General features: G+C 46.1%; 1 protein-coding gene across 13 annotated transcripts in view; it reads left to right on the forward strand.

Moving 5' to 3' along the window:
- TANC1 (tetratricopeptide repeat, ankyrin repeat and coiled-coil containing 1) overlaps nt 1–11761 on the forward strand; it is a 263670-nt gene that overhangs the window by 248310 nt on the left and 3599 nt on the right. For all 13 annotated transcript variants that reach the window (XM_019022527.3, XM_055379020.2, XM_031008670.2 and 10 more), the window contains 7 exons: nt 9–142; nt 1943–2066; nt 2400–2575; nt 6925–7057; nt 8386–8477; nt 10515–10661; nt 11490–11590. In XM_019022527.3, coding sequence (XP_018878072.3) covers nt 9–142; nt 1943–2066; nt 2400–2575; nt 6925–7057; nt 8386–8477; nt 10515–10661; nt 11490–11590 — 907 coding nt within the window. The remainder of the gene's footprint in view (nt 1–8; nt 143–1942; nt 2067–2399; nt 2576–6924; nt 7058–8385; nt 8478–10514; nt 10662–11489; nt 11591–11761) is intronic.

Consider the following 11761-nt stretch of genomic DNA (forward strand, 5'->3'; position numbering starts at 1 on the left):
TCCTTTAGCCCTGACTGCCGCCGCAGGAAGAGGGAAGCTGGAGGTCTGTGAGCTGCTGCTGGGGCATGGAGCTGCTGTGTCACGGACAAACAGGAGAGGGGTTCCACCTTTGTTTTGTGCAGCACGCCAGGGGCATTGGCAGGTACCCAGGGGGCCCCTGAATGCTTCAGAAGCAATGAGTGGGGATGGAGTTCACTATTGCCTGGCTCCCCTGAGAACACAATGCAGCTCCCCTGAACCTGTCTGTTCCCCATCCTCGGCTTCTGCTGTGCCATCAGGACTACTTGATAGAGCCACGTTTGACAAGATAACACAGTTGGCCACATAGGCTGGGGAGCAAGGCTGCTCAAGGCTGAGCTATCCAGGTCAGAGACACAGCCACTGCCTTCAGCTGTGGAGGGAAGTGGAGTGGGTGGATTCATCGTGGTAACAGGAGACTTGCTCCAACATATGTGCTGTTGTAGTTTGGTGACGCATTTGTCCAACGTACTTGGAAGAAGAGCAGTTCTTTTGTGCTCTTTGGAAAAGAAAATGTTTCCCTCTGGTCCAGCACTGATTCAGGCTGGGTTTTTTGTTTGTTTTTTTGTTTTTGTTTTGTTTTGTTTTTTACTATGAAATGATGTATTGTTGTGGTTCATTCAAGGGAGCAGGGAATCCTTGTTCCTTCATTTCGTAAACAGTGACCACATACCTACTCTACACCTAGCACCAAGTTACACATACACTACGGATGCAAAGGATGTTATGACCATTACAAAGAAGAATTTTCTAGACCAAAGTTTTGGTCATGGAATCGCGTCTCTGCTGATGCCTGCTGGCTCCCTTAGTAGGAGCTGTGAGTGCTTCCTGGCAGGATTCTTCTCCCCTTTCCATTCCTAAGAGCTTGGTTTGTACCATCTGTTCCCTGTCACCCTCACTGCTTCACCTTGATCATCTGGCTAATCCTTTCCTGGCCCTGCTGTGTCCTAAGTCACGGGGAAGTTTGGAAAGCATTTGTTAAACGAGCAAGTTAACGAGTTTGATAAACTCAGCATGGCATCCGGGCTCCGAGAAAGAGTGTTCAAGGAAGTGCAAGCAGCCCATCTCTTAGGACCTGGGCCTTGACATGCACACAGAATTGGTTCTGCTGTGTTCTGTTGGTCAAAGCTGTCACAGAGCCCCCGCAGGTTCAAAGGGGGATTGTTAAACGAGTTTGATAAACGAGCAAGAAGGCAGTGGGATTGTGTTGCCTCCTGTTGCTGTGGCCATGTAACAAGTGATGTGTTGGGGAAAAATGGGCTAAGCTACAGGTGAAGCAGTTCCTGCTGGGATGGTGGTGATGGGATAACCCTGTCTGGTTTTCTGGGGTTTTTTTCTCCCCAAACTTATGACTATGCATGGTTGAAAGGCATATTTCTAGGGCTGAGAATCTCCTCAAGGTGCTTTGCTAAAAGTTGCCTTCCCCGAAGGGCATGCCATCCGCCAATGCTGCATCTTAGGAAAGCCCATGGCTTGGGTGTGTGGTGGGCAAGCTTCTTTCTGAGACCCCCTTGTGCCCTGCACTCAGCTGTAGGTACTTAGTTTCAGTGCCCGTGGGGGACCCCATGACCGCTGCTCGCCCCCCTTAGTTATGCTTCATTCTCCCATGCCCCTGTGGCTGTCTTGTCCTTGTAGATAGTGATTGGCATCCCTCCTCCCCCAAATTACCATTTCTCTCTGGTATGTGTATATTTAGTTGATAACAGCAATGAATTGGGCATGTTAAAAAGAGTACATATTTTGGAAAAGGTTCTGTTCAAAGGAATACAGTGGAAAGATTTTCCAGGCCCCATGGTTCACACAACTTACAGATTTTTGAAAGAAAGTTATTTGACTATTTTTAAAGGTTGAGAAACCTGTCTGGGTATAGCAGGTGTGGTGGAAAAGGCAGCAGGAGGATGGTAATTCCAAGTGTCTCTTCCAGATTGTTAGACTGCTGTTGGAACGCGGCTGTGATGTGAACCTAAGTGACAAGCAAGGCCGGACGCCCCTCATGGTGGCTGCTTGTGAAGGGCACTTGAGCACCGTGGAATTCCTCCTTTCAAAAGGTAGCAGTGTGATGCCCTCAAAGGTTTCTTTTGGACGGACACAGAGAGAGAACTTTAGCAGACCCATTCAGTGCTTTCTGATTCAAATTCTAAGTTTTCTGTTAATGGAAATTTTCTAATAAACAGTAGAGAGAACAGGCAACACAGCCACATGCCTGGTTATTCCTCTTCAGCAGCGATGACCATTCTGCCAGCCCATCCGGCCAGTGTCACCCTTCACAGTGCTTGACTGACACTTGGTTCAGACCAGGTGTTCCGCAGGTGTGAAACGATTTGCTTTCTGGCTTTGTCATCTCATAATGTTCATGTTCTGTGAATGGGCTTTCCTTTCAGGTGCAGCCCTTTCTTCTCTAGACAAAGAGGGTTTGTCAGCATTAAGCTGGGCTTGTCTGAAAGGTCACAGGGCAGTGGTCCAGTATCTGGTTGAAGAAGGAGCTGCAATAGACCAGACAGACAAGAATGGCCGCACACCCTTGGACCTGGCTGCCTTCTATGGCGATGCCGAGACTGTGAGTACCAGCAGGTGTTCCCCACCTCCACCTGCATTGGAAAGAAACCCCAGGAAGTGAACAGCTCAATCCAGGGCCTGCATGAGGTTGTGTCTCAGTGTCATCAGGGTGTGTGTGTGTGTGTGTGTGTCTTGTCAGGGATCTTTCATTTTTCTCTAATTCTGTGACATGCAATCTATTCCAGGACTTAAGATTTCAGTCGACTCTTAAAAGCTTAAAAATACCTGCTTGCAAATAGCACATATAACAGACACATATGTGAATATGCATACACATGTGCATATGTGATTTTCTCAGTCATCCATATAAATAAAACTTTTGCATAGATCATTTAGAAACTACTTTTATATATGGTAAGTGACTAATCAAATGACTACCTGGTTGCTTTTTTTTTTAAGTTGTTGTGTTTTTAATTTATTAATTTTTTTTTCCCAAGATGGAGTCTTGCTCTGTTGCCCAGGCTGGAGTGCAGTGGTGCGATCTCGGCTCACTGCAACTTCCGCCTCCTGGGTTCAAGCAGTTCTCCTGCCTCAGCCTCCTGAGTAGCTGGGATTACAGGCATGCACCACCATGCCTGACTAATTTTTGTATTTTTAGTAGAGACAGGGTTTCACCATGTTGGCCAGGCTGGTCTTGAACTCCTGACCTCATGATCCGCCTGCCTCAGCCTCCCAAAGTGCTGGGATTACAGGCGTAAGCCCCTGCACCTGGCTTATTATTAATTTTTGAGACACAGTCTTGCTCTGTTGCCCAGGCTGGAGTGCAGTGGTGTGATGACTGCAGCCTTGTTCTCCTGGTCTCAAGAGGTCCTCCCACCTCAGCCCCCTGAGTAGCTGGGAATACAGGCATGCACCACTGTACCTGGCTAATTTTTAGAGACACGGTTTTTCACCATGTTGCCCAGGCTGGTCTCGAAATCCTGGGCTCAAGTGATCTCCCCACCTTGGCTTCTGAAAATGGTAGGATTACAGGCATGAGCCACCATGCCCGGACAAAGTTTTATTTTTAATTGACAAATGATTGTGTATATTTATGGGGTACAGTGATGTTTTGATACTTGTACACGTTGTGGAATGATCAAATCAGGCTAATTCGTGTATCCATCACCCAAATAGTATTTCTTTTTGGTGAGAGCATTTGAGATCTCTTTTAGCAATTTTGAAATAAACAATACATTACTGGCCGGGTGCGGTGGCTCATGCCTGTAATCCTGGCACTTTGGGAGGCCAAGATGGGCAGATCACTTGAGGTCAGGAGTTCGAGATCAAGCGAACTTGAGGTCAGGAGTTCGAGATCAAGCGAACTAGTAGATACTATTTTAGTATCTACTAAAAATACAAAAATTAGCCGGGCGTGGTGGCGGGTGCCTGTAATCCGAGCTACTCAGAAGGGTGAGGCACGAGAATCACTTGAACCCGGGAGGTGGAGGCTGCAGTGAGCCAAGATCATACCATTGCACTCCAGCCTGGGCAACACAGTGAGACTCAGTCTCAAAAAAATAATAAATAAAAGTTATTAATTCTAGTTGCAGTACTGTGCAGTAGATACCAGAAGTTACTCCTCCTGTCTAACTGAATCTTCGTACCCTTTGACCGGTGCCTACCCTTTCCCCAGGTCCCCCTGTCTCCCAGCCTCTTTCTATTCTCTGCTTCTGTTGTGAGTTCAACTTGTTTAGATTCCACATATAAGTGAGATCATGCTGTCTTTCTGTGCCTGGCTTATTTCACTTAGCCATAATGTCCTTCGGCTTCATCCATGTTGTGGCTAATGACAGGATTTCCTTATTTTAAAGCCTGCACAGTATTTCATCACGTACATATACTGGTTGTTTTTAAAGTGATATGGCATTGCCTAAAAATAATATGGAAAGCTTTGGGCACTATCTTTATCTCTTTGCCAAATGCCCATGTCTAATCAAGGTTTGAGGGAATAAAACCTTGATAAACTGAGAACTGTGAAATGTCTTTCAGGGCAGAAACTGATTTTATCAGGCTCCATGTCCCAGGCACCCAGCAGGTGCCAGAGAAATAGTCAGCTACATGAGAGTTACCAGTTTCCAATAATTCAATACATCTAATGGAAGGACTAGCTGGAGAGACAGATGCTTGCAAACCTGGCAGTGGAAGCCATGGCCCTGTACCTCTGTGCCTTGGTGCTTTTAGAAGGCAGCACTGTCAGAGTTCAATGGTATAAACTTCAGTACCTTGTAAACTCTACTTCATGTCAGTTTTCAAAAACATACTCAACTAAATCTCACATGTCTACACTTATTTTTCAGCTACCTTCCCACATTGTGTAGTTTATCAAAATTAGAGAAGAGTGAAGGAGCTTAGCATTCCAACATCATTTTTTTAATATCATGGCAAAAACACATAGCATAAAATTTACCCTTAATCATTTCTAAACATATAGAGTTCAGTAGTTTAAGTATATTCACATTGTTGTACAACCAGTATCCAGAACTTTTCATCTTGCAAAGGTGAAACTGTATTTGTTAAACAACTCTCCATCTCCCCCAGCCCATCACAGCCACCACTCTACTTTGTGAGTTTTTTACCCCTTTAGATATCTCACGTAAGTAGAATCATATAGTATTTGTCTCGTTGTGACTGGCTTATTTCACATAGCATAATGTCCTCCAGGTTCACCCATGTTGTAGCGTGTGTTAGAATAGCATTTCCTTCCTTTGTAAGGATGAATATTGCTCCATCGTACGTATATACCACATCTCGTTTATCCAGTCATCTGTCAGTGGATACTTAGGTTGCTTCTATGTTTTTTGCTATTGTGAATAATGTTGCAATGAATGTGGGTGTCCAAGTATTTATTCAAGACCCTGTTTTCAGTTCTTTGGGGTATATATCCAGAAGCAGAATTTCTGGCTCATATAGTGATTGTATTTTTAATTTTTTGAGGAACTGCCCTACTTTTTTTCCACAGCTGCTGCACCATTTTACATTCATAGCACAGTGCATAAGGGCTCCAGAATTGTTCCACATCGTCACCAATACTTGTTTTTTGTTTTTGTTTTTTTGAGATAGAGTCCCGCTGTGTCACCCAGGCTGAAGTGCAGTGGTAGAATTTCAACTCACTGCAACCTCCGCCTCCTCGGTTCAAGCGATTCTCCTGCCTCAGCCTCCTGAGTAGCTGGGATTACAGGTGCCCACCACCACACCCAGCTTATTTTTGTATTTTTAGTAGAGATGGGGTTTCACTATGTTGGCCAGGCTGGTCTTGAACTCCTGACCTCAGGTGATTGCCTGCCTCGGCCTCCCAAAGTGCTGGGATTACAGGCATGAGCCATCACGCCCAGCCAGTACTTGTGGAAGGACTAGCTGGACAGACAGGTGCTTGCAGACCTGGCAGTGGAAGCCATGGCCCTGCATGTCTGAGGTGCTTTTTTTAATAGTAGCTTTTTTTTTTTTTTAAATAGTAGCCATCGTAATGGGTATAAGTTGAACATCTTCTCATATGCTCGTTGAGCACTTGTTGATCATTTTTGTAGAAATCTATTCCAGTCCTTTGCCCATTCTAAAGATGAGATTATTTGGTTTTTGTAGTTGGGTTGTAGTTCTTTATGTAGATAATCCCTCTAGTTAGTGTCATTTTGAATAGTGGGGTGGATGATAGGAAGCATATATTTTTAGATTCACATGAAAATCTAAAATATGGCCACAGGCTAAAAAAATGGCTACAGGCTAAAATGGCTCCAGTAAATGGAGAAATTTTAGTGGCCACAGTATTTCTTCCTCTTGTTTCCAGTTTGGTTCAACTGACAGCTATTTTATCACATCAAATCAGTCTTTGTACCGTGGTATCAAACTTGCCATCTTTACTCTCCCAGTTTCCTTCACATCTCTTTGAAGTGGATTATACTCGGGTCCATCCGGTCCCAAGCTGCCAATCTTAACAGTCAGCCGTGCACAGGTTGTGTGGGTCTGAGTATTTCTAAAATCACCACTGCTGTGGCCTGCTCATTTGTTAGAGCTCATTGCAGAAGTCTGCTGCCTACTTCATTGGAGATGCAAAGGTGACTATGTCCTGTCTCTGTGGCCTGGGAAGTGGTGTGAGACAGAGACAGATGACGCATGTGTGCACACACCCACCTGTGGTAGCGTGTCCCCTGCTTTCCTCATCCCTGACGGCAAAATCTCTTCAGCAGTGAAGGTTTTAGCTGTGGATTGCAGCTCCTCTTCTCTGTTTCGTGTCCACTTTATTTCTAGTCTAGGATCCTTAATAGGCAGAGGCATCTAAAATCAGAGTGAAGCTAAGACTGCCCACCCCTAAATCCGTGTGTGCCCCTGAACTCCTGTTCCCAGCTGCTGCTCAGGCTTCTGCTGTCCCTGCAGGTGCTGTACCTGGTGGAGAAGGGAGCCGTGATCGAGCATGTGGACCACAGCGGGATGCGGCCCTTGGACAGAGCCATCGGCTGCCGGAACACATCTGTAGTGGTGGCGCTACTCAGAAAGGGAGCCAAGTTAGGTCAGTGAGCACTGCCTCCATTGAGCAGGAGGAGGGGTGAGCTCCCGATTGTAGAAGCCTAGACAGCACAGAGAGTGACCTGCTCCCAGGTTAGGAAGTAAGATGTCAGATGTTTGCAGATCTCTGTCTCAGTCTCACTTAATCACCATTATACACAATGTGTAAGTAGCTCACGGTGTTTCTGCCAGCGGGGGAGGTGTGGAAAGCAGAGGCTGGTGTTGAAGGACAGTCTGGAGTGGTATCAGTGGCCAGGAACCACGCCAGAGAGGAACCACAGCCTCTTGCTGTGGGGTGGGGCCGGGCGGTGCTGCTGAAAGCTCCCCCAGGTGACTCTGAGCAGCAGCGGAGGCTGAGCCACTGTTCTAGAGCCACCAGTCAGCTGTGTGGGGAAATGGCCACCACAGCAAGTTTCTGTGAAGAAGTAGTAGTATGATTTCATGGAGACAAACTAGGACGATACTTGAGGATTGTGTGGGGGGCCCTGAGTAGGGAAAGCCCTTTCCACGTGGCTGGCATTGACACAAACACACCATTCCAGATGTGGGGAGGGTCACTATTTTGGTTTGATGTGTGGAGCCCTTGGTCAGGAGCAGTTCTGGGTAGGGCACTGTGATGAAAATGCTATTCACTAATGCTGTCAAGCAGTGAATAGTGCCAGGAACTATCCAAGCAGTTTCGCCCTCTGCGTTAATCCCTACCACAGCCCTGAAAGTCTCAGTGACAATCCCATGATTTTACAGATGAGGAAACCAAGGCACCGAGCAGCTAAATGGCTTCCCCCAGGACTGCCTTGTGGTACTCGCCGTGGGGACCTAGCAGCTGGCTCCAGGGCTGTGCTCTTCAGCACTCCTCCCACAGTGTCCCGAGAGCTCAGGCAGGGGTTAGAGAGGTTGTGGCCGAGCTGTAGGGTAGGAGAGAGAAGCCATGACATCTCGGAGTACAGCACGATGACACGGCACAGGGACTGCGTGCTGAGAACACATGCCTGCACGGTGGCCGCTGCAGGAACTGAGGAGGTTATGCTGAGGCCTCATTTAATTAATTTTCCCCACATCCCACCCGGAAGGGAGGAATGAGTGTTCGCTGCTCGGATGCCTTCGTTTCTCATTACTTTTTTCAGTAAAATAACAAGGACAGATTTGAGTGCCCAGGTCAGTGGGAAAGGATTAGCAACAGCCTCGCCGGCGTCCTGCTCCCTCCCTCATCGTGCTGTGGTCCTTGCAGCTGGGTTCCTGCTGATGCTGACCTCCAGCTGTGGGGCCACGGAGGAATTGGGATCCTTTCCCCAGGGCCTCTGAAGTGCCTCTGAATGCGTGTTTGTTTTGCAGGAAATGCCGCTTGGGCGATGGCCACTTCCAAACCTGATATCTTGATTATACTTTTACAGAAATTAATGGAGGAAGGAAATGTGATGTACAAAGTAAGTGGTTCCACCCTTTTCTTTGCCATTGAAACTGCCTCGGAGCACCCTCTTAATTGGGTATATAATGGCTACAGCTGTGCTACTGCACAGACTCCATGTAATAGAAGTGCAAAAAGTGGCTGGGTGGGGTGGCTCACGCCTGTAACTCCAGCACTTTTGGAGGCCGAGGTGGGCAGATCACTTGAGGCCAGGAATTCCAGACCAACCTGGCCAATATGGCAAAAACCCATCTTTACTAAAAATACAAAAATTAGCCAGGTGCCTGTAATCCCAGCTACTCGGGAGGCTGAGGCAGGAGAATTGCTTGAATCTGGGAGGCAGAGGTTGCAGTGAGCTGAGATTGCACCACTGCACTCCAGCCTCAGCAACAGAGTGAGACTCAGTCTCAAAAGAAAAAAAAAAAAGTGCCAAGAGGTGCTGACCTGGCCTCATGCCCATTGTTGGCTTAATATCTTTCCGGCAGAATCTTAAAGGTAGAAAGCACCTCTCTTTGTGTCTGAGAGCCATTATTTCTGAGCTCATCCTTGAGGTTGTAGTGGTGACTTCCTGTCTGAAGCCATGGAGTGAAGCCGAGTCACCTCTAGGTCAACTGAACGTCATAGAGAAGGTTCCTCAGCCCTTCACATTCTGAGTTCAGAACACCATGCTGAGGCACAGTCATGAGACGTGGGAGAGGAACACCCAGCAGACATTTCTAGAAGAAAAGGGTTATTCTGTCTCCTAAGCCTTTCCTATCTAATTTTTAATATCTATTAATTTCTAGAATTTGAAACTTTTTAGAGATTTTTACTTAATACAGTCAAGTAATACCTCAGTTACTCAGAAGACTGAATTGATTTTTTCCATTTTCCCTTGGAAATGGAAATATGATTTACAGATCAATAAACTTCACTTTAAATTTTTCCAAATAAGACATCAGTTTAGGTCAGAGGTCAGCAAACTTTTTTTGTAAAGGGCCAGACAGTAAATGTTTTAGGCTTTGCAGACTGGCCTCTGTCACAACTCCCCAGTTCTGATGTGGGGGCACAGATAGCACAGAGTGAATGAACACAGCTGTGTCCCAATAAAACTTTATTTGTAAACACAGGTGGCTGGCCAGACTTGGTATCCAAGCTATAGTTTGCCAACCCCTGGTTTAGATAGATTTGCAGGCCATTTGCATAGGTCACTATTCTTTGCAGCTCTGTGATTAGACAGAATTAAAAGATTATAGGGGAAAAACTAGATTATGACCATGTTAATCCTTTTTACTGTTAGGCAGCTGTATTTGATATGTTGTAGATTTTTTCCTTCTCATTTTTTAAAATAGTAACAAATAAATAGGCAATATAGCACGACCCAGCAGGGTTCCTGGCTTGGAATCAGCTTGAAATTGAGTTGAGAGTGTGTATTGTGGCTTTGAAGTGCTTTTAATATGGATTGGTAGGCAATTATGTCAGAAATACGAAGCCATTTTCAACAGGCTTCATACCTGCTGTGCAATGGGACTGACTGAGCAAATGGATTTTTTTAGCTTTGAAAATGATGTGTGGTGGTGTTCTGATTTTTAAAGCCCATGTTTTAGTTCCTCTTAGAAGAAAAATTATTATTCTGCAGCAAGCTCTCTAGGTTTATCTACAAGACGCTACTTGTCCTAGGAATAGGATCAGTTTTTCATCTGATTTCTATTACACTTAGCATTAAAATAGATGTGAGATCATTCTTGAAATAATTTTCAAAAATACATACCAGAAGGTAATCTGATTCATTAAGTTTGGTAATTATCAATCTAGCAGTTTACAGACACCTTATTGTAAAACCAGCTTCTTTCTCACTGTGTAACCACAGGATGCGGGTGCATGTGAGGACAGTGAAGCCCTCATGCGCCAGCCCAGTTAGTGAACTAGCTCCCACCTTGATACTTGTTTGGATGCTTTCAATGTTCTGTCATGGGTTTGCAGGGGGGAGTAAACTCCCCACGGTGTTCCGGGTGTGGGAGTTATTCATTTTAGAACCTCTGAAAAAGGACAAATGTTTGTGATTTTTGAATCCTAGAAAGGGAAGATGAAAGAGGCAGCCCAGAGGTACCAGTATGCCTTAAGAAAGTTTCCTCGAGAAGGATTCGGAGAGGACATGAGACCCTTCAATGAATTAAGGGTTTCCCTCTATCTCAATTTGTCGCGATGCCGAAGAAAAACAAATGTAAGCTGTGCCCCTTTATTCCAACCCAGTCTTCCAGCAACAGAGCCCTTCTCCAGCGGTGAAGGCCAGCTCTTCTCCAGACCAGATCCTGGGCCCTCCTGTCCAATTTGCTTGCACATTTACTTGAACCTGGCATGTGGGAAACAGCTCCTATCCATGACCATCATTTGGTCACGGCTGCTACGCTCCTCGCATGATGTTGAAGGAATGCACTTGGGTTTCGTTTCCTTGGCCTCAGTAATGAGAAGCAAATGCAGTCTGCTCCTCTGCAGCTTCCCAACACTGTTGCTGCCGGCACTGCCGTCCCCGGATTCAGGAGAGTCCAACCCAAGGCTATTGTGGTGGGCCTGCCTTCTGTGTTAGGTTTGCTCAGAGGGTCTGCCAGTAACTAATTTGTAACCGGTCGTGGGGAACTCATAGTCGATTTGTAACTAGTAGATCTGTTTCAGTAGTACTTCCTACCTTTTTTTAACTGTGTCCTCCTGCCCCAGTCTGTTGAGGTGCCTGCTTCTGTGCCCTGCTGCCGGAATAGATGCAGTGTCTGCGCTCCTCTCTGAGGCTGCCCCTCCACCGGGCTGTGAGGTTCCACCATCTGGCCTTCTGGGGCACTGTTACTACCACTGTTTTCATAGTGGATTCTTCTCCTAATGATATTAATCAACCATCATTATCTCCTCACTTTAAAACAAAATAGAAAACGGAACTTTCCCTTCCTCCCTCTCTGGCTGTGCCTCAGAGCGCTGCTACCCTTTAGAACAAAACTAGAAGGGCTTCCCACAATCGTGTGTCCAGGCTGCTTCTGACTCCTGTATTTCTTGTCGACACCAGGACTTTGGCATGGCAGAGGAATTTGCTTCCAAGGCTCTCGAATTGAAGCCCAAGTCCTATGAAGCCTTTTATGCCAGAGCAAGAGCAAAGAGAAATAGCAGGTACCGTCTGTGGTTATCTTTGTGTGTAGAGCTTTTTTTCTTGTGGGATCAAACCTGCCTGTTGAATTTGGGGAGGTTTTGCTGCAGAAGTGTTGCTCAGGTGCCTCTCATCCTTTTTAGTACTGAATTAGTATTACTACCTGCTTCCAAGAGGCATAGTAGTGGACATTA

This window comes from Gorilla gorilla, chromosome 11, assembly GCF_029281585.2.
Source record: "Gorilla gorilla gorilla isolate KB3781 chromosome 11, NHGRI_mGorGor1-v2.1_pri, whole genome shotgun sequence".
Classification (NCBI taxonomy): domain Eukaryota; kingdom Metazoa; phylum Chordata; class Mammalia; order Primates; family Hominidae; genus Gorilla; species Gorilla gorilla.